Source organism: Osmerus eperlanus, chromosome 24 (assembly GCF_963692335.1).
Source record: "Osmerus eperlanus chromosome 24, fOsmEpe2.1, whole genome shotgun sequence".
NCBI classification, from domain to species: domain Eukaryota; kingdom Metazoa; phylum Chordata; class Actinopteri; order Osmeriformes; family Osmeridae; genus Osmerus; species Osmerus eperlanus.
In genome coordinates this window covers 5,138,099-5,166,067 of record NC_085041.1, presented here as the reverse complement: position 1 = coordinate 5,166,067, position 27,969 = coordinate 5,138,099, and the positions used below count along the sequence as shown (strand labels likewise).

At 49.6% G+C, this 27,969-nt stretch overlaps 5 protein-coding genes across 11 annotated transcripts in view; 3 read left to right on the top strand and 2 right to left on the bottom strand.

Annotated features, from left to right (window-relative positions):
* Nucleotides 1-11,694, bottom strand: part of herc2 (HECT and RLD domain containing E3 ubiquitin protein ligase 2) — a 43,083-nt gene extending 31,389 nt beyond the window's left edge. Inside the window, exons 1-20 of the mRNA XM_062450120.1 lie at nt 11,575-11,694; nt 10,797-10,906; nt 9,761-9,854; nt 9,465-9,596; nt 7,568-7,790; nt 7,285-7,385; nt 6,376-6,517; nt 6,165-6,269; nt 5,801-5,972; nt 5,428-5,601; nt 4,354-4,542; nt 3,931-4,082; nt 3,410-3,555; nt 3,166-3,279; nt 2,644-2,895; nt 2,253-2,446; nt 1,677-1,877; nt 1,263-1,491; nt 908-1,032; nt 1-118 (exon numbers count right to left, since the gene is read on the bottom strand). Of these exons, the coding sequence (XP_062306104.1) occupies nt 1-118; nt 908-1,032; nt 1,263-1,491; nt 1,677-1,877; nt 2,253-2,446; nt 2,644-2,895; nt 3,166-3,279; nt 3,410-3,555; nt 3,931-4,082; nt 4,354-4,542; nt 5,428-5,601; nt 5,801-5,972; nt 6,165-6,269; nt 6,376-6,517; nt 7,285-7,385; nt 7,568-7,790; nt 9,465-9,596; nt 9,761-9,854; nt 10,797-10,868 (2,935 nt within the window). The 5' untranslated portion in view covers nt 10,869-10,906; nt 11,575-11,694. The remainder of the gene's footprint in view (nt 119-907; nt 1,033-1,262; nt 1,492-1,676; nt 1,878-2,252; nt 2,447-2,643; nt 2,896-3,165; nt 3,280-3,409; nt 3,556-3,930; nt 4,083-4,353; nt 4,543-5,427; nt 5,602-5,800; nt 5,973-6,164; nt 6,270-6,375; nt 6,518-7,284; nt 7,386-7,567; nt 7,791-9,464; nt 9,597-9,760; nt 9,855-10,796; nt 10,907-11,574) is intronic.
* Nucleotides 10,770-14,711, top strand: nipa1 (NIPA magnesium transporter 1). Of its 5 annotated transcripts, none has more exons than XM_062450836.1 (5): nt 10,770-10,924; nt 12,991-13,038; nt 13,129-13,219; nt 13,305-13,465; nt 13,868-14,711. In XM_062450836.1, coding segments are annotated over exons 2-5 (762 nt in total). In that variant the 5' UTR covers nt 10,770-10,924; nt 12,991-13,037; the 3' UTR covers nt 14,377-14,711. The 5 variants fall into 5 exon arrangements, with proteins under 5 accessions (XP_062306820.1, XP_062306818.1, XP_062306816.1 ...); XM_062450834.1 differs by lacking the exon at nt 10,770-10,924 and adding an exon at nt 11,969-12,126; XM_062450832.1 differs by lacking the exon at nt 10,770-10,924 and adding an exon at nt 12,133-12,367 and having other exon boundaries at nt 13,171-13,219.
* Nucleotides 14,712-14,926: 215 nt separating this feature from the next.
* nipa2 (NIPA magnesium transporter 2) lies at nt 14,927-19,156 on the top strand. Of its 3 annotated transcripts, none has more exons than XM_062450917.1 (6): nt 14,927-15,018; nt 16,196-16,426; nt 17,090-17,146; nt 17,301-17,391; nt 17,761-17,921; nt 18,085-19,156. In XM_062450917.1, exons 2-6 carry the CDS (start codon nt 16,288-16,290, stop codon nt 18,741-18,743), a joined length of 1,107 nt encoding a protein of 368 aa, XP_062306901.1. In that variant the 5' UTR covers nt 14,927-15,018; nt 16,196-16,287; the 3' UTR covers nt 18,744-19,156. The 3 variants fall into 3 exon arrangements, with proteins under 3 accessions (XP_062306901.1, XP_062306900.1, XP_062306899.1); XM_062450916.1 differs by lacking the exon at nt 14,927-15,018 and adding an exon at nt 15,332-15,497; XM_062450915.1 differs by lacking the exon at nt 14,927-15,018 and adding an exon at nt 15,893-16,050.
* A 554-nt stretch (nt 19,157-19,710) lies between these two features.
* The window catches only part of cyfip1 (cytoplasmic FMR1 interacting protein 1), a 24,048-nt gene continuing 15,789 nt past the window's right edge, over nt 19,711-27,969 (bottom strand). The window contains 9 exon segments of the mRNA XM_062450918.1: nt 19,711-20,425; nt 20,688-20,835; nt 21,040-21,278; nt 21,423-21,517; nt 21,651-21,723; nt 22,327-22,457; nt 23,074-23,164; nt 23,333-23,476; nt 27,170-27,257. Coding sequence (XP_062306902.1) covers nt 20,261-20,425; nt 20,688-20,835; nt 21,040-21,278; nt 21,423-21,517; nt 21,651-21,723; nt 22,327-22,457; nt 23,074-23,164; nt 23,333-23,476; nt 27,170-27,257 — 1,174 coding nt within the window. The 3' untranslated portion in view covers nt 19,711-20,260.
* On the top strand, nt 24,278-26,772 carry LOC134011375 (fibronectin type III domain-containing protein 9). The gene is made up of 2 exons (XM_062450976.1): nt 24,278-24,660; nt 25,815-26,772. The coding sequence occupies exon 2, from the start codon at nt 25,916-25,918 to the stop codon at nt 26,549-26,551; it is 636 nt and encodes a 211-aa protein (XP_062306960.1). The 5' UTR covers nt 24,278-24,660; nt 25,815-25,915; the 3' UTR covers nt 26,552-26,772.

Below are 27,969 nucleotides of genomic sequence, written 5' to 3'. Positions count from 1 at the left end.
TCCCCGTGTTGATGAGGTCCTTGTCCAGCGCCGTGCGGCAGCGCTGCATGCTGGAGGCGTTGGCCTCCTGCTCGTCGATCTCCTTCTCCTTCTGAGCCTCCTTCTTAGCCTCGATGTCCTGGAGGGGGAGGGGAGAGCAGACGCCTTGTGAGAACCAGAGACACAAAGACATACAGTCATGTCTGGTTTTAGGAGAGAGAGAAAAAAGAGCACAGATAGCAAATGGCTCAGGCTGGAATCAAACCCGTCTGCGGTTAGGCCTTCGGCTCATGCGGTACTCATTCTCCCCAGTGAGCCCCAAATTAGGCACTGGCTGACAGGCGCTCACCTATTACATTAATGACTCAGTATTTTAAGTTTGAAGTATTTTAAATATAGCTGTCTCCAGGAAGCGATGCTCTAAAATCAAGTGTCGTAATAGGGTTCCGTATAAATGTTTCAGTATTTTAAAAATAGCCGTCTCCAGGAAGCTTTACATTTACATTCAGGCATTTAGCAGACGCTCTTATCCAGAGCGACTTACAGTAAGTACAGGGACATTCCCCCCGAGGCAAGTAGGGTGAAGTGCCTTGCCCAAGGACATAATGTCATCTGGCACAGCCGGGAATCGAACTGGCAACCGTCTGATTACAAGCCCGCTTCCCTCACCGCTCAGCCACCTGACTCCCTACGCTTTCATTTTAAGAATCAAGCGTCGTAATATGGTGTCCTTATATGGCCCCATACTAAGACAGTGGACCTGCAAACCAGTCTGGTCTACCCTGAAGGGCTTGGCTCACAACCTTGTACTGTGAACTCCCCATAGGAGGTCCCAGTCTCAGTCAGAGAGCGTGACGTCAATAAGTGATGGTTTGGAAGGAGCCCCACCCGGCCCGGCTGGGCTGATGTCTGAAACACGCGGGCTGACCTGGATTTCGGCGGTGATGGCTGCGTTCAGGGCAGACTCCAGCCCTCCGTCGGCCATCAGGCTGCTGACCAGCAGGTCGATCATAAAGCGACGGCCGGGGCTGACGCTCATCTCGTTGCCGGACGCTGAAGGAGACACACACACACACACAAGCAAAGACAAACACACAGTGAAAACACCTCTTTCCATCAAAAACAGAGCCATACCCTCTCTCTCACACACACACACACACACACACACACACACACACACAACTCCACCAAAGACCAGAAGAAGAAAAGAAAAAAAAACAACCGTTCCCATCGACCACGACCGGCCCCCACGTCCCGGCCCCCACCCCCCGGGGAGGCCTCACCTGCGTTGGGCAGGAGGGAGGACAGAGCCCTGGCTCTCTCCTCGGCGGTGGGCAGCAGGACCGACCAGCCGCTCTGCAGCACGGCCTGCGCCGCCGTCTGGACCGTGTTGAGCACGCCGGCGTTGCTGGCCAGCGTCACCACCGTCTGCTTCAGGTTGTTGAGCAGGACGCTGCCCAGGCCCAGGCCCAGCTCCTCCGGGTCCACCTGGTTACTGATGGCAGCATGCAGCTGGGGAGGCAGGGGAACAGCCGGTTACACAACCTGGAGGAGGTGAACCAGGGGGGGAACCAGGGGACTAGAGGGGAACAACCTGTTACACGTTTGCAAGGGACAACACTGCATTCAAAGCTGTCTTCAAAGATTTGTGGATGCCACTTCACAATTGAATTGTCGGGGCTTCTCGCGGTCCGTACCTGGAGCCGGAGCAGGTTGAGGGTGGCCACCACCATGCACTCCTTCTCCTGCGGCGGGGGCCAGTCCGAGCCGCCGTCTATGCCCTCGCTCACCTGCCGCAGCAGTAGGTCCAGCTGCTCGAAGGTCATGGGGCACACGTCCACCACGAAGGGCACGCGCTGCCCCACCGACCACTCGGAGCACGAGGACCAGGCGAAACTCTGACGCAGCCACGAAAGAGGGAGAGAAGGAGAGAGAGGGAGAGTGTCATGTTATAACAGCTCTGTCTGGCAGCAGTTATATACAATTGTGTAGTGATGACTTACAGTAACACCTGCACATTCGCCTCTTCTATAAACAGTATTTAATAACGTCATAATCTGCTGAAATGGTACACTGGTATTTAAAAAGTTATTTTGTAAATAACTTGAGTAAATAGTAAATATTGTGTGTTCCTGTAGTCCAGAGAAGTGGGGAAACTTCATATGCAACCTCAACTGCAATACTGCTTATATGTCTACAGCACTTCTATTTTCTGAAGCTGAACTTTCACAACTGGCACTGTAGCCAATCAGAGCCTCCTCTGCTCTGCTCACCTGGCCTGGCCCACAGGACACGCCCACGATGTGTTTGGAGTTGAGTCCAGGCAGAGCCTTGGGCTGCTTCTTATTGGAGAACAGCGTGTCGAAGTGCTGCAGCTTGTCGTTGCTGCCCCAGCTGTGCACCTCGCCCTCCTCGGTGAGGGCCAGGCAGTGAGTGGAGCCCACCCCCATGTCCACCACCTTCTTACCTGGGGGGGGAGAGAGAGGAGGGGAGAGATGAGAGGAAAGACGGGAGGGGGAGAGAGAGCAAATTTGAGTTCTACTTCTTTTTTTGTTGTTGGCGAGGTCGTTTGAATTTTCACAGTTTTTGTTACCATAACAACATTCTAATGCACGGTGCAAAACGAGGCGAGGCGTTGGCCGCCCAGGCAGGACGAGGACTGACCCTGCAGGCTCTCCAGCAGCTTGGGGTAGCGCACGTGCTCGTCCGTGCCGTGGCCCAGCCGCTGGTTGTCCCCCTTCCCCCAGGTGTACACCTGGCCGTCCTTGGTGAGCGCCACGGAGAACTGGCTCCCGCAGAACACCCTGACCGTGTCCAGGTCCTGGAGCTTCTCCAGCAGCTTGGGTGTCTTGCAGCCGTCGCTGCCGCCCCGGCCCAGCTTGCCGTAGTCCCCGTCCCCCCAGGACCACACCTGACCTGCGGGGGGGAGGGGTTAGAGAGGAGAGGGTGGGGGTCGTCAGGAATGGCACTATGATGTTGCTTTTGGATGTAAGTATATACGTAAGCGTATATGAGTGAGTAGGCTATATTAATAAAACATATAATTTTTTGCAATCTCATCAAGTTGAGGATAATCATGAGGGATAATGAGACAGCAGGTCTGGTAGTCTAGACAAGAGGGGTGCTTGCCAACACATGAATAAAGAATTGGCGGTGTCCCATAGACTGCCTCTCTCTCTCTCTCACCGTTCTCCGTCACAGCGAGAGTCTGGGCATCCCCGCTCCCACACGCCACATCCAACACCTTCAGCCCCTTCAGAGCCGTCACCAGCATGGGCGTGGTCTGGTCCTCGCTGGAGCCTATCAGAGGAGCCGAGAGAACAGGACCTTGAGGACACAGCCAATCGCATCACCAGAGACTCTGGGCTGCTGACAGGGATGGAATCGTAAATGTTGTTGTTGTTGTTGTTGTTGAGGGGGGTTGTCTTACCGTGGCCCAGCCGGCCGTAGTTGCCCCGCCCCCAGGTGTACAGCTCTCCGTCCGCTGTGATGGCGGCGCTGTAGGTGCTCCCACAGGCGATGTGAACCACGTGCTTCCCTGTGAAGGCTGAGATCAAGGTAGGCTCCTCCAGGTACCTGGGAGGGAGTTATGGGAGAGGGTTAGGGTTGGAAGGGAAAAAATGTAAATAACAAGTTATTTACTTTCCTCCAAAGCGACTTAAAGATGGGGATTCGAACATGCAAACAGCCAAATGCTCAAAGGTAGTTTTCTGTGGAGGAGCTAGCTAGCGAGCAGGTGTTGCTGTCTGTGGAGCTAGGTAGCTAGCTAGCGAGCAGGTGTTGCTGTCTGTGGAGCTAGCCAGCTAACTAGCGAGCAGGTGTTGCTGTCTGTGGAGCTAGCCAGCTAGCTAGCGAGCAGGTGTTGCTGTCTGTGGAGCTAGCCAGCTAGCTAGCGAGCAGGTGTTGCTGTCTGTGGAGCTAGCCAGCTAGCTAGCGAGCGGGCTAACGTACGTGGTGTCCCCGTGTCCCAGGCGGCCTCCGTCTCCACAGCCCCAGGAGAACACCTCTCCGTTGGTGGACAGGGACAGGTAGTGCTGGCCGTCGGGGTGTGCGGCGAGCTTCAGGATCTTCCTGGAGGTCAGGGCGTGGACCAGCATGGGGGCCTGCAGCAACACAACAACTCGTTAGTTCAGAGTAGCTGGCAGCGGTATCAGCGTTTAGTTGCCAAATGCGATGTTTCAGCGCGTCGTTCTGCGCTTGCGACTGCCTTCACAGTGAATAGCTCATAATATTTCTCTTATTTATATGTTGCTTCAAAAGATGACTTCACCTAAGTCAACCTGCCTCAGGGGGAATTATTATATATTTTTTTATAAATTAAAACGGTTGTGAATGTCCTAAAATATCCCAGCCGTGAGTCGTCAGAGACTGTACCAGAGTGGTGCACTTGTAGTTCTGGGTGTAGACGGCCCCACTGCTGGCCAGGATGAGGAAGCCCTTCTCGGAGCACACGATCTGGGTCACCCCCAGGCTGGACAGGGCCTTGCACTCGTTAGGGCCGTTCACATTGGTGTACAGCTTCCAGCCCAGCAGTCCCCAGCCAATCACCTCCTGGAGGCTTCCCTGGGGTGGAGGGGGAGGGGCGGGACAGAGGAGGAGGGAAGGAGAGAGGACAGCAGAGAAAGGGTTAATGTACAGTATTAGCCTGGAGAGGGATAAACCACCTGACCATATCAAAGACATGAAGGAGGGCTGGGTGCTGGCAGGGAGAACATTGAAGTTATTCATAGATATGCATGCAAATGCCATCAAAGGAGGATTGTGATATCTTCTATGTATTAGCCGGGAATACAATGCCCTGCAGCCAAAACCATCAGAAGGAGGGAAAAACTATATTCATGTGTGTTTTACGTTACTTTCATCTGATTTAGCACGTCAGTTCGAACAGAAACACAGTCGTATTTCAGGGACCATCTTAAAACTACCTTTATTTACATTACAAAAGCGAGTGAAAACCTCAAGCTCCTTCGAGCGAGTTCCTTTCAAAGTCAAAAAGTGAAAACCTCGGCCGTGACTATTTTTAAGTATTTTCGATATGTATTTGATCAGTTAACATCTGAATAATAAATGCAGCCCTGCCACCTTTCAACGTAGGCCTACAACTTTTCAAACTACACTCCCACCCAGCTCCTCCCCAGGGCATGGTGGAAGTCATCCAATGAAGCGCTGATGCAGGGGAGAGTCATGCAGGGAACAGGAAGTCTTAGAGGGGCTAATTACCTGCATGAATCCATGGTCCTCCAACAGAACAGAAGGGGCAGAGAAAACAGAAATCTGTGTGGCTTCTAGGTCCTCCGTCAAAAACACAACAAATCTTTGACACCAGGTCTAACGTGAATCATTTCTAAAATTGCTGGGGCTCAGGAAGGATGCTGAACCCCAGGGGTGAGGCCCTGCCGGGGGGAGACTGAGGTGGGGAGGGGGGTGGGTCCTGTGGAGGTCTGGTACCTTGTGTGAGGTGGGAGAGCTGCACTGAGGAGGGCTGCAGGGGGAGGCCAGGCGGTCCAGGTGGGCCATGATGACCACGGCCGTCTGCCGCAGGTCGATGGCCAAGTCGTTGTCCTGCGGCAGGGTCAGGTAGCGCAGGAAGCTCTCGTTGGGGCTGAGCGGAGCGGAGAGAATCTGGAAGGGCGGAGGAGGAAACCATGAGGGGGGTATCATCGTCGTCCTGGAGATAGCAGAGGTCCGTCGCAAAGACCAGAGAGCCTTCATTCTAGAACGCCTCGGAATGTGACCACCTCCGCCCTTTTGTTATAGAGCAGAGCCAATCAGAGCACAGCCCAGCCTGAGTTCTAGGAACACGGCCGGGGCGGGGCCTCACCTCTCCCTCCTCCTGGGGGACCGGCTCGTCCTTGGTGCTGTAGATGCTCTGCAGGCGCTGCAGCAGGGGCAGCAGGGGGGCGCTGGTGCCCTGGGTGGAGCGCTCGTTGTCCATCTCCCGGGTGCCGCTGTCCCACAGACGCAGGAGCAGGAGCACGGCGGAGAGGAGCTGACTGGAGGGGAGGAGACCGGAGGGGGCGGGGCGTTAGAGTTGGAGGGGAAGTCACATGGGGGGGGGGGGGGGGGGGGGGGGAGGTGAGCAGGGTTCAGGGCTAGACATTTGTCCATAGCCCTGCCACATTCACCTTGCGGGAAGGGCTGGGAGAATACAAAAAAGGCGGTTTGGTTCGAGTGTCGGGGCGTACCTGAGGGTGCCCCTCTGCACGGCCAGCTCCAGCAGGATGGCCAGGGCCAGGTGCTGATCCTGCAGGGGAATGTTGCTTTTGGAGCTGGCGCTCCCGTGCACGTCGCTGTCGAACGAGACACAGCGGAGAGCCGCGGTCAGCATCCCAAACGAGCATGGGGGGGGGGCGGGGGGAGAGCAGGGGGTCGTAACGAGAGGCGAGGCTGACTCACCTGAGGAACTTGGTGGCCCTCTCCACCACCTCCAGCCACACGGACGACACGGTCCGCTCGTCAAACAGGGTGGCCTCTGGGAGGGCGCGCAGGGCGTCCAGAGACTCCTGCAGGAGCTCGCTGCACAGGTCCGCGTCGTCTCCTGCGGGTCAGAACGTGGTCAGGGGCGCTCACGCCGTCGCACATGACTCATCGGGTTACGAGACAGAGCCTCGTTACGTTACCTCGTCAGGCTGGGCTGACCTTGAGGTCTTCAGGGAGGCCCAGTGGACAGACTGTCCTGACGACATACATCACAACGGAGCTTTCCTCCCTTCCTCTCCCCCCATCCTTCTCAAGCCCCCTAGTAAGAACACGGGGCCTGTCGCCGTGGTCACTGACGGATGTTGAATGGAAACTCGCCGTACGGCAGCGATGGGCGTCGCGACCGCTCTGGACGCGAGCCCGTTGATGGCTACTCATGTGCGTGTGACCGTTCGGGACTGCATGCAAATAGGACCCTTCATAACCGTGTGTGCTTGTGTGTGGATGACCCATCTGTGACTCCAGACCGTGTTAGGGTCCTCAGAAATGTTCATCCAGGGGGTGTGAGAAGAACCGTTAGATGTCGTCACATCTGAGGGAGATGCTGAGAGCTACACGGACAGAGAGCTTGATGTGGGGGCCTACCGACTACTACCAGAAACACTTGTGTTCCTTTAAAACCTCGTCATGCATTTCATCATCCAGGGCCCTGCCAGTTAATCATGAATGGAGCAAGAAAAAACTGGTTGTTAAATTCACCTTGCGGGTTCACTGAAAACGTCTAAGTGAGAAGAGAGGGGCGAGAGAGAGAGAGAGAGAGAGAGAGAGAGAGAGAGAGAGAGAGAGAGAGAGAGAGAGAGAGAGAGAGAGATGGCAGTATCTTACCTGACCTCCAGGCTCTTCGGAGGAAGGCGAACGCAAAGGACAACGCAGCCCTGGAGCCCACCCTGGCCAGGCCCTCCACACTCTTACTGACAGGACGGGGGCTGCACACATGCACGCACACACACACACCACACACACACACACTTGACTTAGACCTCTTGAATAAGCAAGTCAATATGAACAACAACCCAAACGAGATAAAAAAATAAAAAACAGAAGTGTTTAACATTGGATCACGTGAGACACGGTAGGGACAGCCTGGCGGTGACTCGGGCCCCCGTACCTCTTGTTGTCGACGGCGGGCTGCGGGGGGGTGGCAGGGAACTTCCAGCGGAACTTGTATTTCTCCTCCATGACGCTGTGGCTGAGGGAGATGAGGTAGCGCTCCAGGATGACCAGGCGCTGGCGCAGACGCAGGGCAGACAGCGTGCTCTTGGCCGTCTGGGCAGACAGCTTCTGCTGGTCGTCCACCAGAACCATCAGGCACTCCTTCAGCTCGTTCTCGTCTACACACACACACACAGGCAAGCATACACAGTCATATACACACACACACACAGTCAAGGCAGTGAGCACGTTTGTGAGCATGTCAGACAATTGCACATCAATACATACGACCTACATTTTAGCTGAATGAAAAAAAACTTTACACAATTGTCAGCTTTTCCGCTGTGATGTTCTGCAGGTTTTCGACCGGGCCTGGCCCCGCCCACGCTGCTGCTGCCCAATCAGCGTGAAACGCCGGGGCGCAGGCCTATAAATGTCATCACTGTGAGGAAGACATGACAGGCCAAAATAGCCGACCTGAAATCCACTTAAGCTTAAGCCAGACAGGCTAGCTCTTTCCACAGCCCAGAGGGATGCAAGCAGCGCTCCACAAACCAGCTGCCCTTAGCTGCCCTGCGGACATTCAGACAGATTGTTTGGAGCACAGACGATGACTCCAGCTAGGCCTTAAAAGGGTGAATGCTGGCATACACATTTATTTAAAAAAATTATAGATTTTTTTAAAGGGGTTTCTCTATAGTGCATCTAGTTACACGCTAGAGGCGGTTATCTAGACACTTCTAATCACTGGACCAGGAAGCCGGAAGTGGGCTAGAGGCCTGAAATCTGAGTCTCCATGATAAGGCACTTAAGTGTGAACGTAATCCAATTACACCCACTCTATCCAGTACCTCGTGGACAGACAAATGTACACCATTACGCACAAAAGGAGTCATAAACATGTGACTTCCAGGCCATGTGACCTCCAGGCCATGTGACCTCCAGGCCATGTGACCTCTAGGCCATGTGACCTCCAGGCCATGTGTGAGAGAGTGGGCACAGGGAGCCTGTACACTTGTGTGCAGAGAAGAAAAGTCTCCGATCGGGTTGGACCAATCACACTGAAGCTCCCGCCAGCTCCATGTGCTTATCGCCTCCAGCCAGCCAGCCGCCACCAACAGCACAGCCCCACCCAACACAGTCTGGGGCACACTGCACCACCCTGCCCACACCAGGGGGCAGGTGTTAAAAGAGGGCGACCCACACTACCGCCACACTGGGGTAAAAATAACCGCCCTGATCTACAGACAAGTTAGCGTGGTCACTTGATTCTCTACACACCTCACGCACACACCCGCAGAAGAGAACACGCAAACACGCCGAGAGAAGCCAACTCCGATGGAGGCCAGTGTGTTGAAAGGGTCGGTATTCTAATATCTCAGACTCATATAGACACGGCTAATCCATGTGGCTGCTGCCAGCAGCCTTGAAACCACCGCTGTGGGACCCTGTGGGCTGCGTGTTTACAGGACAGGTGGATCTTAGGTCCAAAAACAACAACAATAGCAGAGCTCAGCACTCCTGGAGGGCCCAAATGTTAACAGGCCAAATACAAAAAAACATTTTGGAAACTTACTAATAAGTCTTAGGCACACTTTCTGACATGAAAATGTAATAAAAAAAAATAGATCTATTTATATTTTTATTTGTGAAGCTGTATAAAAGTGTTAGCATTTTTAAGATGTTTGTGTGTGCTGCAGACATTTTCACAGTTGTCATGCATGTCAATATTTCTCCAGTGTGTGTGTATATGTGCGTTTAAAAATAAACAGAGGAAGGTCATGTGGGCTGAGGGCTGCTCACAGCAGCCCTCAGCACCCTCAGCGGTGAGGCGGGCAGGAACCCTCTCTCACCTGGCTGCCGGCCCCAGTCCCACGTCTCGATGATGGAGTGATGGACCGACGTGGAAGTCTCCTCCTCCTCCTTCTTCTCCTTGTCGTTAGACTCCTCCTTCTTCTGTGTGGCGAAGCAGTCCGTGCAGTCTTCTGGAGAAGTGGGGAAAAACAACACGAGGACTGTTAGAACCTTCCTCCCTCCCTCCCCCCCCCCCCCCCCCCAAGGGCGAGGCCTTGGCGAAGATGGATTCTCGCTTGGGTGGGTGAGCTCACGGATCCAGATGTGTCGCAAAAAGGTTTCGGCTTGTGTGTACCTAGGTGGGCTGCCTCTTCTCCGTTGAAGGTGATCTCCTCATCCTTCACCATCTCGTTCCACATCTCGCTCAGGCCCTCTGGAGAGAAGGCTCGCTGCCAGAGACAAACATTCAGATGTGTAGCACAGGAAGGAGACTACGGCCTTTTTAAAAAGCTGTCTTGGTGGACCGCTGACGTGATCTCTCCTTCAAATCACGTAACGCAACATTACTGCATTCTACTTAATGGGCCTCTTAATGCTACAGAACAGAAGAAGAAATAACAATGTTCCTCATACAGCGTTAACTTTGGACTAATGCTAATCAATCCCACTATTGTGGCCCCGAAACTTTCAGCTTCCTATATCCTAAAACATGTTGATCTTGTCTGTGAACATACTTCACGTCTGGAAACCTGCAACTAACTTTAGGGGCAGTACATTTATTACACCCACATAAATACAACAACAACAACATGGACAGATATACACCCTAGGCTTCTGTTGCCACAGAAATGCTTGTATAGACTAACAAGTTACAAAAAGTACTTTCCAGAGATGCAGGTTTCAAATGTCAATAACATGGCAAAATAAACATGACACCAGACGTGCAACACCTATGTGTAGGGCAAGGAGGTAGAGACCTGTCATTAGACAGCATCGAGACTGAGAGCGGGCTAATTTTGGCAACATGCATGTATCCGAATTCTTGTGCAATACTAGGTCGAGTATCTAAAAGCAAACACACAAACAAACACACAGACAAATAATCTCACTTAGCAGAAAAACCACTTTGAGAAAAACGTGTTTTTCAACAAAGCCGGTTCTGTCTAGAAATCTCAACCAATGGATGGGGGTGACATTAACTTTCATGTTCTTTAGCTCACTCACATTCCCAGAATGTACTTCGAGTAAGAACATTAGTCTGTCGTAAGAACACCAAGTATCCTGTCGTAAGAACATCAAGTATCCTGTCGTAAGAATACCAAGTATTCTGTCGGTTTAATTTTACAACAGCTGCGTAGAAAGGGTCTCCCTGCGACAGTAGGACCACTTACCTGCAAGTCTATCTTCAGCCATTTGTCATGAAATCTTAGCTGGGCATCGAGGGTAAATGACGGAGAAGGCATCTTTACCTCCTCTCTCCTGGCTGCAACAGCAGCCGACCCTGTTTAAAGAACGCTGGGTGAGATTTGTGTCAACAGACCTAGTTAGTTGGCTATGATAAGTCAGGTATCTTAGGGGGCAAGGGAAGAACAAGACCCATGTAGTAGTGTGTGAACGGAGTATTAAGCACAATCATCACATAATTAAGCGACTGCAGTTGGTAACAAGCTATTTCACAGAATGTTAGCTTGCAATAATATACGCTTATAGCTAGGCAACTGGCCGGCTAGGGAGCTATGTGAATTGGGCCAACATAGCTATCTAGCTATTTAGCTAATACAGTCATCTTTGACTAGCTATAGCTAGTTTAAAATGAATGACTCACGCAAACTGCAGATGTTAACCTCCGCAAAAAAAACAACCACAGCTTCGAAACCAGCTGGCTACACAAACAGCATATTGACTAGCTAGCGAACGGTGTTATTAACACTGCTCCATCTATCCAGCGTTAGCTACTGTAGCTAGCAAGCTAACATTAGCTATGGCTGGCTAGTCTGCACATCCAAACCACACCACAAATGATGCAGCAACACAGTCAAGCTACAGTACCAGCCAGATAGCTGGCGAGCTGTGACAGGTTGAACGGAAAGAAGATATTACGTTTAAATGTGTAATATGACGCTTGCATCAAGTTTCTATTGATGACAAATTGCAAAATATGTTCATTACCTATGGGTTTTCGTATTCTGTTGTCGTATCTTCAGTCCTAGCACTGGCTCTGCTGCATTACAAAGTCGTCCATGTTGGACTGAATGATTGACAAGTCGAACAGCCAAGGCACGAGAGACTCACACACAGAGATGCACGAAGCATGGAAACAGATGACGTAGTTTAATTGGTCCATACTTTATGCGTGCATTTCATATCAGATTATTTGATTACTAAAACCATTATATTTATGGATGTATTGAATCATATTATATGTCCAGACGTAGGTTGTCAATTAACCCCACCGATAGACACCCATTGCAATCCTGCCTCGTCATCATCATCATTGGCCAATGACAAACTTTTTTTTTAAATCATTATTATTGCAAATTGTACATCACCATAAATAAGTCCATGTTCATAGTGTTGAATCTGATGGGGCGGTCAGACCATATTAATCTGATGGGTCAGACAACATTAACCAATGGAGGGCGCACTCAAGCCACCGCCCTTACAGACCTGCGGTGCACAGTCGAATCTTCCTTCTATTTCACTTACTCCATTTTGAAGATCGTGAATTTATAAAAACTTGCTTTGCAGTGTTATAGCAGAACAGAAATGGTTGAATATTACAATTACGGCTGGTTCAATGCAATATCCGGTGTAAACACAAATGATTAACAAACGGCTACAATGGCTGTAGAAATAGGAACTTCGCTACCAGCCGGGATTTGGATTGCTGTGATATCCAGCTTTATTAATGGATCTACGTTTGTGCTTCAAAAGAAAGGAATATTGCGAGCACGTGCTAGAGGTAGCTTAGAAAATACATCACAATATGTTAGAGGAAGGTCGATACGATCAACATTAAGGTGAAATGACTAATGAAAATAGCTAACTACACCAACTTTTCTTAGCTATAGCACTTTTTGCCGAACTAATTCAGGTTTCTTCTTGGACGGCGTCTGTGATGGCTGTGAAAATAGAACGTCTAGCTAACTTTTAATGTATTATCGGTTTCTTGGGTATGTAACCTATAGCCTAAAGTACTACTATCATACGACTGTTTAGATCTAAATGATACCCAAGTTTTAGCTGTGCTGCTCCCCTCACACTCTAAATAGGCCGATATTGCCGAAAAAAAGAATTTCTTTGCTCACTATAATAACTTTACATATCCTGACAGAAGTATTAAACCAGTGAGTGGTCCTTAATAGCGTCCTGTGATTAAATTAGCATATAAAGATTTAATTAGTTTACAATTCAAGCACCATCATCCGTCAATATTACAGTACTTACTGTAAGTCGCTCTGGATAAGAGCGTCTGCTAAATGACTAAATGCAATATTCCTACAGTTGCACACAATAGGTTAAACGTACGTAACCGTAGCGTAGTGGAAGGTGTGTAACATACCAACATTTGTTTTTCTTTTTTAGGTGGTTCCTATTTGAAAGATGGAGTGTGGTGGGGAGGTACACTTTCAAGTGAGTAAGGCGCCATCTGTATGTTATACATTTAAGTACAAGTCAAAAACCTTTGAGTTCTTAATTTGACTGTTCGAAAATCCTGTACAGTGAGCATTGGCCAGATTGGTAACTTCTTGGCCTATAACGCAGCACCCGCTGTGATTGTGACACCTCTAGGAGCCCTGGGTGTGCTGTTTGGGTGAGCAGATTAGAATTTGAGTTTAAATGATTTGTGCTGTTAAATCTGCCTATTCTCAACTCAAACTCTTGTGTTTTGGATGCAGGGCTGTGTTGGCTTCCTTTATTCTTCAGGAGCATCTGAATATCCTGGGAAAACTTGGCTGTGTGCTATGTTGTTGTGGCTCAATCGTGCTTATCATTCATTCCCCGAAGTCAGAGAGTGTGACATCTAGAGTGGAGCTGGAGGAGAGATTGTCAGATCCAGGTGTGTTTAAGCCCCTTGTGTTCAGATTTAGTCTTTCCTGGTTCACATTCCTTGTGCACTCATTTACATTTACATTACATTTAGTCAGTTAAGCAGACGCTCTTATCCAGAGCGACTTACAGTACGTACAGGTACATTCCCCCGAGGCAAGTAGGGTGAAGTGCCTTGCCCAAGGACACAACATCAGTTGGCACGGCCGGGAATCGAACGGGCAACCTTCTAATTACTAGCCCGATTCCTTAACCGCTCAGCCACCTGACTCCCTCCCATTTACAGGGTGTCATGGTTACACAGACTGTGGGAAAGTACACACGGAAGACATCCAATTACACTCAACAAATGTTATCTCGCCTTGACATTCTGCTGACGCTGACAGTATACCGTGTTTTTCTCCTCACACAGTGTTTCTAACATATGCCTCCTTGGTGGTCCTGCTGCTGGTTGTACTGATTGGGTGGATTGCCCCCATACATGGCACGTCTAACATCATGGTGTATGTAACCATATGCTCTCTCCTTGGAAGCTTCACGGTGCCCTGTAGCAAAGGCCTAGGTCTGGCCGCTCAGGACGCCTTTAGCGAGGGGCCCTCAAGTAGCAGGGCCCTTGTTCTCTTTGCGTGTTTACTGGGAACGTTGGCGGTCAGCATCCTCATCCAGTTCACTTTCATCAACAAGGCCCTGGAAAACTTCAGCTCCAATATATTCGAAGCTATATACTACGTGACGTTCACGTCGACCGTGATAGTTGCCTCTGCGATTCTCTTCAAGGAATGGACAGCAGTTGGTGTAGTGGACTGTTTCGGCATACTGTGTGGTCTCACGACAGTGTCAGTAGGGGTCCTTCTACTTAGAATAGATCAGGGGGCTATGCTCACCTGGAAGCAATCAGGGGGAAGAGCAAAAGTGGACTGATGTGGGTTTGAATCTAATTCACACCAGAATTTCAAATAAAAGATCCATCCATTTTCTTCTGCTTATCCAGGTCCAGGTTGCAATAGCAGCAGGTTTAACAAGGTATTCAATAAGTCCCTCAAGCCTTGCAAAAAAAAAAAGAAGAAAAAAAAGTTATGTTATTTGTAAAATGTGACGTACTTACATGATTCCACAATGAAGCAGTGTACTTGATTGTTCCATTGCTTTTTCACCTAATACGGAACTGTTTAACTGTGTCCAATTTCCTTACCTTACCTGCAGTTTTGGTACTGTATTAACCAACCAAAAATAAAATGCAGTTTAAAGCTTCTTAACCATTGTGGTATAGTGATTTGTGTTATCAGGTGTGATGAACTACTTGCTAATTGAATAAGAAACATTAAATACAATAACATTTCATTTTATAAGTATGTACCATAAAAAATGTGTCGTATTTCAATACTAAGTGCTTTGCAGAACAGGTTTGTCTCATGGGATTCAGTCCTACTTATTTACACACAAACACTGAGGCTGATATGAATTATTCAGAGTCATTCTAGGAGCTGAGAGCAGGTGGTTGGGGCATACATTTATGGGCACACAACGAAGAACCTGCTCGATGGAGAAAGCAAGTGCAACGAGGTAACGTAGCTAAATTACTTCTTGAGTCAGTCTGTAGGCCTATCCATCATTTTTTCATTTCTGAGACACATTCTGAACTACCTTGAAACATTTCATTTAGGACTAATCTCTCACTTTTGTGAGTAGACTACATTTGGAATAGGTTGAATAATCGACAGAAACACTCGGCATCTAAATAGTTGATACTTAAAAGTTCAATTCATCGTAAATGTCTCGACACATTAATCGAATATCAGAGCGTGTATGTTGTGCTATTGAGATACAGTGGTTGTCTAACGTGCTGGCTAGTAGTCCTGTCGACTATCGCATGCGCAGAGAGGATTGCCCTCATCGTGTTGATCGCCAACCTTGCCTTCAAGCAGGATCGTTGCTAGCTACCACAATGTGAAGATCACTATGAAAACAGGAGGAAGCTAGTCCAGATAGCTAATTAGCTACCACCCATTTGGCTATTGGACAACCCAGGAATCTTTCAGCAGGTATACATTTGTCTGCAAATGTGAATTTTGTGTAAACAATGTAGGCTGTCAAGCGACAATGTTTTAGCAAGTAGCTAACGGCTTATTTAGCCACGTCAGGTGCCTACTGACTGTAAGCTGAAGGTAGCTTGCTATAGCATGGCAGCTAAACGGCAGCATCCAACAAGCAAGCTTGGCAGGTTACTTTGCTAGTCAGTTAGCTTTAAACAGCAATCTGTCGTATATACGGTAGGCTAGCTAACTAGCTTGTTGAAATGATCGCCAGTTAATTAGCTGGCAATATTAGTTTGACTCGCATTGTATCAACAACTCAAACAGGCCTGACAAGTCAGCCACTTCCTGACCTGAGGCTAGTTAGATTGAACAACCTGACAAGGTAGTTGTTGACTTGATGACTGCGGAAGTGGGAGGTTGTACAGTATCGGATCGGAGTAGTTTAGTATGTGTCCTTCATGACTACGTTGACAGTTTCAATGTGTCTCTTGAATGTTTATGATGGAGTCAGCGATGGGGGAGGATGGGTATACAAACATAAATGCAACATGTAGGAACGGTAAGGTTTAAAAACTGTTGCCAATAAGATTGTGTTAGATTTAAGATAATTACGTACTTTATAGCCAACCATACATGTAATGTAGTGTAGGATATTACTTTAACTTAAGCTATAATTATATTGAATGGTTTGTGTTTTTTTTTAGGGTCTTGGGTTGGTGAGAATTGCTCCTCGGGTCAGCAGCTCCGGTGCTTGGTTATAAATGTGACGGACAGCACCAACACATCCAGCTTCACTATGGGTCAAGATCGGGGAAAGTATGATTTCTATATCGGACTGGGATTAGCCATTAGCTCAAGCATTTTCATCGGTGGAAGCTTCATCCTCAAGAAGAAAGGGCTACTTCGCCTGGCCAGGAAGGGGTCCATGAGAGCAGGTACTTTTAACGTGTAATATTTGAACGTCAAGTATAACATACCAGGTTGCTGTAGTTGTTATAAAGTTGAGTAACAGCCTGTTACAATAGAGCTTGAGCAACACTGAAACCGGGTTTAGTTGTCTGACAGGTGTGGGAGGGTTCAGTGGCGTAATCGTCATCATTTTTCAGTTCTTGCTTGTCCAGCTTTGCATGCGGTTGAGAAAAGATTTAAGTGGGGTGTGTCTGACTTGTCATCGACGAAATTCCGCTCTAAAAAAAGTTGCAGTTGCACCTAACCCCCTATTTACACATGAAGTAATATGGCAAGGCAGTGTCGAAGTTCAAGTTGCTAATGGTCATACAGTAACCATAAGTTCTTCCATATTGCACTCTGTTAGCTATATTTGAGCTCTTTATGGATGTGATTTCAGAGGTTAACGCCTCAGTCATAACCAAGACTTAACTGTCAAAAGAAAGATTTTATGACAGGATTTGACATTTCACTTTTTACTGTAATAATAATAATAGTGTTCATAGCAGATGCTTTCATCCAAAGTGACATGTAGTGCTGGGTGAAGTGGATTTGAACCTGTGCCCACTGATCTGAAGTCAAATGCTGTACCATTGAGTCATACCCACCTATCCCATTGTAAAGGCATTGTTATGTTTCCTTTTTCCTAGGTCAGGGAGGTCATGCATATCTGAAGGAGTGGCTTTGGTGGGCCGGTTTATTATCAAGTAAGTAAAGCAATTACGACACAGGAGCTGTGAAAGAACCCGTCATCATATCATATCTCCATCTCTCTTGTTTTTAATCGTGCTACCTCAAAGCCATCACCTTCCTGTCATGTGCAAGCCATTAATCCCGTATATCATATACATTTTCTCGCAGTGGGAGCTGGAGAAGCTGCCAACTTTGCTGCCTACGCCTTCGCCCCTGCCACCCTTGTCACCCCTCTGGGAGCCCTCAGTGTGCTAGTGAGGTACTGCCAACCAAGTTACAACTGCTCTGCTCCATCACTGTAACAGGAAATAGGGTTTGAACCCTGCTTTGCCACTAAAGTAAAAAGAGATCTAGGGCTATGTAGTAAACAAGGATTTATAGGTCAAGGGGAAATTGTTTAGAGCATAAAGAAGTGCAGCTGTGGTACGTCAACAACAACATCCCAGAGGCCTTTGAAAAGACAGCTTACGCCGTTATTGAGGCTATTTTCGTAATTCCGTACCCACTCCAACCTAACCTGATGGGGAGCTGGGTGGAGCTGTATCATCAAATAGGTGGAGGAGGGGGGGGACTGCAAATGCGGGCGTAGCAGGGCGTGGCATTTCTGAGCATCGCCTTGTCGTTGCAGCGCGGTCCTGTCCTCGTACTTCCTTTCGGAGCGTCTGAACCTGCACGGGAAGCTGGGCTGCCTGCTGAGCATCTTGGGCTCCACCGCCATGGTGATCCACGCACCCCAGGAGGAGGAGATCAGCCGGCTGGAGCACATGGCTCAGAAGCTGGTGGACCCAGGTACGAGAGGTTTACCTGTGGGGATGAACAAAGTATCATATTCGGTTGCCTTATCTTAGGATTGGGTACTTCAGGCTCAATGTTTCTGATACTACTGGGACTCGGTCCTAACCCTTACCTTGTGCCAGGCTAATCCAAACCCTCTTGCTCATTCCCCCTGTAGGGTTCGTGGTCTTCGCCACGTTTGTCATCATCGTGGCTCTCATCTTCATCTTCGTGGTGGGCCCGCGCCACGGCCAGACCAACATCATGGTGTACATCACCATCTGCTCGGTGATCGGAGCGCTCTCCGTGTCGTGCGTGAAGGGGCTGGGCATCGCCATCAAGGAGGCCATCGCCGGGGTGTCAGTGGTGGGAAACCCCCTGGCCTGGATCCTGCTGCTGGGCCTGGTGGCCTGCGTGAGCACCCAGATCAACTACCTGAACAAGGCCCTGGACATCTTCAACACGTCCCTGGTGACGCCCATCTACTACGTGTTCTTCACCACCTCGGTGCTCACGTGCTCGGCCATCCTCTTCAAGGAGTGGGAGCACATGGGCTCGGCCGACGTCATCGGCACGCTGGGCGGCTTCCTCACCATCATCGTGGGCATCTTCCTGCTGCACGCCTTCAAAGACATCACCGTCAGCCTCTCCTCCCTGGCCGTCTCCATGAGGAAGGACGACAAGGGGACGCCGGCGGCGGCCGCCGCCGCACCCAACGGCCTGGCCTCCCACAGCCCCTACGAGCTGCTGCTGCGAAGCGACTCCACGGAGGACATGGAGGTGGGCCTGCCCTTCGATAGCCTCTCCAGGAGAAACGGCGTGATGACTTCCTCTTAGGGACCGGAGGGGGATGTAGCTGTGGCCGACCCCCTTAGGGACAGGAAGTAGATTTGAATCTCCTCCATTAGGGACAGGAAGTACCGGTACCTCTAGCGCCCCCACCAGGGACAACAGAACCATTACATTGGTGTGTGGACGTTTCATGTATATTTGAAGAAGAAAAAAAAAACTTAAGACAATCAACACTAATGGAGGTGGTTAATAACTTGGATGGACCAATCGATTGTACTTCATTTTAATTTGCCTTATTTTCTCAGAATATGACTTGACTACATGGTTGTTCTCCATCACATTCCCATGTAGCTTTGTAGTTCTATAAGTTTTTGAAAACCTTTTGTTATACTTCATGTACAGAGATCTGCTTATACATGCACTGAGTTTCTTTCTACAAATAAATTAATCTACACTTAGTTTTTTTAGTTTTTGTAAAAAAACTTTCATAGTGATCTTCACATTGTGGTAGCTAGCAACGATCCTGCTTGAAGGCAAAAAAATATATAGACAGGACAAAAAATACAACAAGCCTTTTTTAAAATATGAGGTGCTGAAGAGCAAGGCTAACTGAACCTAACACACAAATAGCCAAATTAAATTCATTTGAAAAATTCGTTTTAGTTTACTGTAAAATATGAACTTCTGTACTGACATCATATGGATGGTAAACGTTCTCAAAGTACTCAGGATGGCGTGTCAGTTGATGTTACTTATGTATAGCCCTTTCTCCTTTCCCTCTCCACATCCCTTCCTCTGCCTTCCAGCCACACACACAGCCTTCATCCTCTCTGAATCATTTATATTGACTGTGATTAGTTTTTAAAAAATGGCCTCATTTTCCATTAAGCAGATAAGGTTCTTTGGTCTAGCGATTCAATAGTGTTCTTGTGCTTGAGCGTGAGATATGTTGAATATCACCACTGACCTTTTCGTATTGTTTACAAAGCAAAGCCCTCTTAAGAAGAACAAAGACATTTGTTACATATTTATTGAGTTAAAATGATTAAAACAATTCCAACACAAAAAGGCACGGTGAATAAATGATTGTAAGAACTTGGTTACCTTCCAAAATGTCCTTTTAAGATTATAGGTTATAGCATGCAAATGTTAAACATAATATAGAAAATATAAACTTCTTTAATCCCCACCTGTTGGCTACTATTCCCCATTGATACTATATTTTTCACCACTGCAAATCTTTAAATAATCAGTTGATAAAAGTCTTATCCCCCTCCCTGATCTGTAGCTTTCCATAAGTATAAAACAGAATGTAGAGTTTCACAAAAAAAACAAAACAATGAAAATAGCTTTTCATTTTGATAAGGCACAAGTGAGTACAAAAATCATGACAGACAATATAAAGAAAAGTTGGGCCACTTAGTATTATGGGCTACTTAGACATAATGGTCCACAGCTGCTTGAGACAATGCAGATGAGAGGAATATTTCTGTCTGGTCCAGCCGAACTATTGAAAACATTGCTGGTCCAAGATGGCGGACGGGTGACGGTCGGTTGTAGCCTCAGTTGCTGGCCAGTGATTGGTGGATGGGCGGCTGGAAGCATCGCACATGCTCCACTGGCATGTTCTCACCATCCCCTGACTTCAGGTACTTGTTCAGAATGGCGAAGATCTCGTCATTGAGTATTTGAAACTTGCGAATTCGGTCCACCATCTTCTTAAGAGGCTGAAGATGAGACAGGAGAGAGGTGAGGTTCCAATTAGAGCATTGTAGCACCTACTTGACATTGGATTTCACATTTCTAGTATTATTTTAATTTTGAAACAACAATGTTGCTTGAGGGGAAAGGGGGAAAAGGACTAAAATAAAAAAAGACAAATAAAACATAAAACCCAAGGATTTTAAGAGCGTAACAATAAAAACTAGCACGATTCTGGTTCCTAAAAGGGTGAAAAAAACATGTAAAAAAAAAAAAAGAGCCCCTCACCACGCTCTTAATGATCTCGTCCTTGCCGTCGTGCTTCTGGACCTTCAGGAGGTGGTAGCTGAAGTCCAGGATGTCAAAGCGCCTCTGCTGCCCCAGGAGAGCGATGATCATGCAGCCGGCCCAGTGCAGCCCGTCCCCGAAGCACTGCCTGAGACAAAACAGAGCCTTTAAAGGGACGCTACGCTCAAAAAGGTTCTGTGTTGAGTCACCATTGCCTTGAGAGTGGCTGATTAAACTATCACTTCGACACAGAAGAAATACAAAAACAATGATACACCAGCATGATAAAGCTTTAGAAGGTCGACTCAAAAAGGGTCAAAACAAAAGCAGGCATCCGTTTCTGGGCACTCACTCCACGGTGAACTCGTGGGCTCCGACAGGGATGCAGTAGACGAACTGCATGGCGCTCCACAGGCGGTGGAACTCCACGCACTCGTCCACGTGCATCACGCCGTTGCTGGGCAACGGGCCTCGCCAGATGGGGTCGTCCAGGAACCCGCGGACCCGCGTGAGGATGACCTCGAACATGGACAGGCCGCAGCACAGCCTCTCTTTGGTCAGCAGGTCTCCCTCGCGGGCGATGGCGATTTGCTGTGTAAGGAGAGAGGAAGGGGAAGAGAGGGAGGGGGAGGGAGAAGGGAGGGAAGCAGGGGTACAGGTTGGGGTGTGAGCGAAGAGAGGTGCTGGAGATCCCGGTCCTGGAGAGATGAGCTGGAGGGGGTGATGAGGACTCACCTGAGGGGTGCCCAGACGCTCGATCAGGGGCACCAGGTGCAGAGCTGTGTACTTGGCCTCCAAGCGCTTCATCTTGGCGTCGAGGCGCTCGCCCTCTGAAAAGCGTGGTCCCCATTATTACTTTCTTTCAAGGCTGACAACTGAAGAGATTTTGATGCTGGCTCACACACTGTCCCACGGTCGCACACACACTTACACACTCCCACACGCTTGATAAGGAACGGGTACCTTTGACATGGACTCTGGGGAGAATGTTCTGGAAGGGTGCAGCATGCAGAAGATCACACACCTCCTCCTGCGACTGGGAGACACACAGGACACAGAGCAGAAGAGTTCACAACACGGACACAAGACCCTGTTTGAGGCCTTCATGATTCGTGACCGGAATACAAATGAGAGCATCCTGTCTGGGAGAGCTAACTAGTCTCAGGCGGTTTCCTGTGTCGGCATAACCTGACCCAAACACCCAGGTGTGTAGGCATAATAAGATGTGTGCTTGTTTTTTTATAAGATATATTTTTGGGAGCCTTTTCCTTGGCTTTACTCGACAAGACAGCGCAGAGAAGACAAGCAGAAATGGCCTCCAGGCCGTATTCGTACCCAGTGCACTGAGAGCCAGGGACTCAACCCATACGGTACGCGCGAGCTAGCGGGGCCGTCTAGCGACGCACCTCTCCTGACATGAACGTCCTACCAACAGCCAGCAGAAGATGGCGCTGATGAGCTGGAGACCGGACTCGCACGCCGCTCATAAAGAAGCTGGTTTTACGAAGCTCCTTTAAACTTCCAGGGGCGGATTTGGAAAGACAACACTGTAAGACGGAGGCGTCGCTCGAAAACGCGAAACTATTTGGCGTGTACGCAAAGGCCGCCCGTGACATGGAAAAGCTGGGTTTGTCCATACCAGGCTCTGCTCGCTCAGGAGGCAGAAGAGGAGGGCGTTGCCGACCTCCCTCAGGTTCTGGAAGCACACGGTCTTGAGCTCTGCGTACTCCACTATGTCCTTCAGCTGGTGGTGGAAGAACTCCAGGATCCCTGGAGGGAAAGGAGAAGGGTTTTTTGGGGGGGGGGGGATTTTTCATGCATACAGTTTTTAAGTGAAGCGTGACAAGGAAAGGCAAGGAGAGAGAGAGGGAAGAGAGAGGGGAGAGAGAGGGGAGAGAGAGGGGAAGGCGTGCAGCCAAGGGCCCCGGCCGGATTCAAAGCATCACAAGTTGTACAGGGCAACAATGAAACCTCGACTGCTTTAGCATATAGCAACGATAGTACCTAGATTACAGTAGCTAGCTGTACAGTGTAAGGTGACCCAAAAAAGGAATACCACGGCGGAGGTCTTAATGACAGTCGTGCCAGGTCGTGTACTGCTTAGTGCAGTGCAGCAGGAACAACATGTGTCACACGGTGGTGACGTCATATCAATTGTAAACCAGCACACTTCCTCATTAATGGTTGACTATTGATTATCCGTGACTCATTTGTACCAGCTGTTAATTTGTCATTTCTCTCTTACACAAGACACAAGTGACACACACACACACCTCGCAGTGGGCTCACTTTAATCTCTCTATCTCTCTCTCACACACACACCTCGCAGTGGGCTCACTTTAATCTCTCTATCTGTCTCTCACACACACACACACTCCTCTCTCACCTGGGGAGCCATACTCATGGCGAGGCAGGCGGCAGATCTTGGGCATCACCTCCATCAGGGTCTTCACATACTGCATGATGGTGCCTTGGAGCTGAGAGGGAGAGCACTGTTAGTGAGGCCGGGCTCCACAACCCCAGAACATGCAGAATCCCCAAGAGGATTGGGTCCTATCCCACTCCCTCTCTCACCCCAACCACCCCCAAAATGTCCTGAGTCCCAACACCACCCCCCACTCCCCATCTCCACAGCCCCGCCTCACCAGGCTCTTGACGACCTTCAGCAGCTCCTCCATCACCACGGCGATGCCCTGGTAACCGAGCAGCCGGCACATGGCCTTGATGTGAGGGGGGCCCACGAAGTTCCTGTAGTAGCCGAACACGCTGCTGTAGGCCAGGTTCAGGGCCTGCGGGACACGGACACACACACACAAGACAGGCCTGATCACAACCCGCTCTCTCAACATCCCCTCCTCTCACTCTGTGTCAACAGAGCCAGCGGTGATTAACGCTCGGGCGTTCGCATTAGCGACGAGGTGAGGCATCTGGCACAGAAAGAAAGATAAGACTGATTATTCGAGGTAGGCAGGTACACTCTTGGCTCAGCGTCGTGATGCCAGCAGATGTTTTCGAGAGCGGGTAATTAATTCACGGGCTCTGATCCGCTCCGGTGGGATTGGAGCTGGCGTTAGCCGGGCTGACTCATCCCTCTGGCTCCAAGGAGAGCTGGAGTAGAGCAGCCACAGGCCGATGTCTGAGTGTACCGCAACTTGAACCCCCATCTGTCGACGACGCACAGGGCAGCAGAACAATAGATGGCACAGGGAGACGAGGACTGGCCATTGAATGGCAACATTATGGCGTTATTTAGTAAAAACCTGTTTTTCCAGCCGATGAGACAAACCGAACTGAATATGTGCACAAAAGAGTGCACAAAAGACCGTAATGATAAGAATTCACTTGTGGCACAAACCGCACCTGCTCGTTTGTCTACCTCTCCTTTCTTCCCTTCTGGATCCTCCTCTCTCTCTCTCTCTCTCTCGCTCTCTCTCTCTCCCCCACTCTCTCTCTGAGCTCAGTCATATCGTTCATCAGAGGAAAGAAGTCTCTGAGTGGAGAAGCAGCTATCAGTCTCTCCCCCCTCCCCCTCTCCCTCTCTCCCTCTCTCTCTCTCTCTCTCTCTCTCTCTCTCTCTCGTCTCTCTTCCTCCCGCCTCTCTCCCTCCCCTTTTCTTGATCTATTCCCCTCCCTTCCCGTCTCTCTCCATCTCTCACACACACACACACAAGAGCCCTCTCTCCCTCCAACAGTCAGCCGTGAGTGGGGTGTGCCGGTGCTAAGAAGCGGGCAGAGCTGGCAGCGCAGGAAGCCCAGACTCAGCCGTGCTGTGGTGTCCGCGCGGCAGACAGACCAGAGCAGAGGGAGAGCAGGGGGCCACAGGGGGCCACAGGGGGCAGGACGGAGCAGCCAGGACAGAGATCATGACCCAGGAGCGCGTCCAGACAGGCAGTTGTCGGCCAGTCGGACCCCGAGGTACCCAGCTTCCACTGCAGCAGCAGCTGTGATCAGCCATCCAGCACACACCGCAAGGGTACGTCTCTGAACGCCACACTGCTGAAACCTCTGGGCATGTTGCTACGGGTTACCAGCGATGCAGGCACGATCGAATGTTCTGAGGTAGTTTTTACCATATCGTTATTTTTCTGTGTCAAACTAATTTATTTAATGGGACCAAGAATGGAAAGTTCTATTTTTGGATTAAAAATTAAAAATCATTAGTATTTTGATATAAGGTTTTTAGCCAGACACTGGACATTGAGAAAGGAAAAAATCAAATAACGGTCAAGGTCAACCTGTGAAATTTTACATCGCTGTATGTGATCCGTTAATTCCTACTGGTCAGTTGAGATTCTCAGTCGCAAGCAACTATCACCTACCTCCCTGCTGTATCAGTTCACAGCTATGATGTCTTAGTACTAAACTCATTACATTTTAATATTAAATCATGGCACCTCATAGGCTAATAATTTGATAAATGATTGGTAGAAGTTGGCAAGTTTCCACACAAGTGTGTAGACTATCAGTACACCTTAAAACATAATATATCCCTGACGGTGTGACATGCAGACATGCGGCCTGCAGAATCTTCCAGCAGGAAGAGTTGGTTTGAAGTGAGAGGCCTCGCATTGCTTTTAAAGCGCCGTGATTCTGACAGCCCAAACTCCACTGAGGTGTTTGAAGTACAGGGTCACCTCTAGAGTCTGCTGCTACCTGACTTCAAACCTTTTCACCAACCTGGCAACCACCTGATATCACACCCTTTCACCAACCCTGGGCAACCTGGAAGCCTGGAGCTTCCAAGGCTGTCTGTACATGGAAGCCATCCACTCGGAGCCCAAATAAACGAAAGAAAATGTTCTTTTAGAGACTAAAAGAAAATAAGGCTATACGATTGGTAACTAAAAACAACCTGCTTCAGATTGCTCGAGAGATTGCTCCAGCACTAGAAGCTGATTGCAGTTGCATGGAATCGTTTGGTAGATAGCCTTAAGGGCTCCAATAGGCGTTGTGTTTATGACAAGTGGTGCAATCATAAAGCAAGATGCTTGACGCAGGATAGAGTTCAAGATCTCAAGCTGTTTAGAAGAGAAGCTGGAGACCATGTTCATAAGACAAGAGAGCAGAAACAACATCATGATGAGAATATCACTCTGACCTCTCTATCCCTATCCCCTTCCATTTCAGAGCGTATTTCAGCAGCTGCAGAAGAAAACAAACAAACAGACAAGACAAGAACAAAGAGGCGCCTCAGAAGCCGGAAAACGGAACCGTCAGGGGTGACGGCCATGACGATCTCCGTGCACAACATCTCGTCCACCTCGGCCAGGGTGAGCTGGCCAGCCGCCCCCGGCTGCCTGGACACCTTCTACAGCGTCATGTACCACCCCAACTGGAACAGCCTGCTCATGGGCTACACCCGCAAGAACTTCCTGAGGGAGGAGCGCATCCCCGTGACCAAGACCAGCGCCAGCCTGCTCAACCTGGCCCCGCAGACCACCTACATCCTGTGCGTGACCTGCCAGGCCGCCAACCCGGTCCGGGACCAGTGCCAGGTGTTCAGCACCCCGGGGGAGGGGGGGGAGAGGCAGGACGGCTCCGGGTGGGAGATGGCGATGGGGGTGTGGATGGCCAGCAGTATCCTTCTCCTGGTCATCGCCGGGGTCCTCCTCTGGGGGTGTCTCCACTCCATATGCCCCTTCCCCCAGGCGTCCGGCGAGGACTATCCCTGCTCCAGCGCCCTGCCCCAGGGGACCCAGGGCAGCCCAGGGTGCCTGTACACCCCCAGCAGCAGCGAGGAGGACTCCAAGCAGGTCACCGTCTTGGAGAACCCCCTCCACTCGGCCCTGACGCCCGGACACAGACACGCCCGGGGTCACGAGCTGAGGACGCTGACCCCGCGAACCGAGGGACAGCCCGTCTGACGCCGGCCCCTCCCTTCTGGCGCCGTACCCGGTTTTGAGAATGTGTGCGATGTGCAGAATTGGAAGCGGTGAAAGTGTTTTTTCGAAAACTCCTAACCGACTGTTAAGAATCTGTCACAAATCCATTTGAAACCATTAAGGAAGAATCTGTCACAAATCGGTTTTAATGGTTGTGGTGTTGTGCTGTCTCTGCGAGGGACTGCAGAGTTTTGCCGGGTTTACACATTTTGTCCTCTCTGCTAGAACACCTGCATCCATCTGCATTTATCCAATTGTCGTTTTCAATGGCTTGGTGGTACGACATGTACCCCTGTGTGCTACGTCATCATCATCCGGCATCCTTGTAATGTACCAACCGAAGTATTTCGATTTGAATGTTTTCTGTGATGCAACTGTTCTTTCCTCGTACAGTAATTTGTGTATAAAAGATACAAAAAAATATCACACTGAGTTTTTTTTGTCTGGGATTGTCTGTGCCCATAGTGAATGCCCCCCTAACCCTCCAACCCTCTACCCCAACCCCCCCCCCCCCCCAACCCCCAACACCAACTCTACCCCCACCACCACCCATGGTGGATGTAAGGAGACGCTCCAGTGGCACCAGCGACTCAGACTGACCTTGGAGCCGTACAGGTACTGGGGCTGGGCGTTGGGCGGCTTGTCCCTCTGGAACTCCTGGGAGAAGGGAAGCACAGTGCGGACAAACCTGGAGGGAGGGAGGGAGGTGTGTAGAGAGAGAGGGAGAGAGAGCAAGAGAGTATAACAGAAGGAGAGACAGAGGGAGAGCAAGAGAGAAAAAGAGAGAGCAAGAGTGTGACAAATCGAGAGAGCGCGAGAGAGAAAGCGAGACATAGACAGAGAGAGAGAGAGAGAGAGAGAGAGAGAGAGAGAGAGAGAGAGAGGAGAGAGAGAGAGAGAGAGAGAGAGAGAGAGAGAGAGAGAGAGAGAGAGAGAGAGAGAGAGAGAGAGAGAGAGAGAGAGAGAGAGAGAGAGAGAGAGAGAGAGAGAGAGAGAGAGAGAGAGAGAGAGAGAGGAGAGAGAGAGAGAGGAGAGAGAGAGAGAGAGAGAGAGAGAGAGCAATACAGGGAGATTTATTCATGCTAATTGGGATCATTGCCATTGATCTTCAGGGTACCTTGGGTCGTATTAATGAACTCCTCTTGAAAACATGAGTAATCACTGCAGCAAGACAGCTTCAACAGCTCATCAGCGGAAACACAAAACCACAAAAACAGTCTCTCAGAGAGCTGTCTTTTGAGAAGGTGGTCATGTCGAACCTTCTGTTCAAAAAGCCCTCAGAGCTAAAGGAGGGTTGGCACTAAGTGTATTTCAAGCCGAGCCTCTCTCCCTCCCTCCCCATCTCCCCCCTCTCTCTCTCTGTCGTTCTCCTCTCTGTCGTTCTCTCTCTGTCGTTCTCT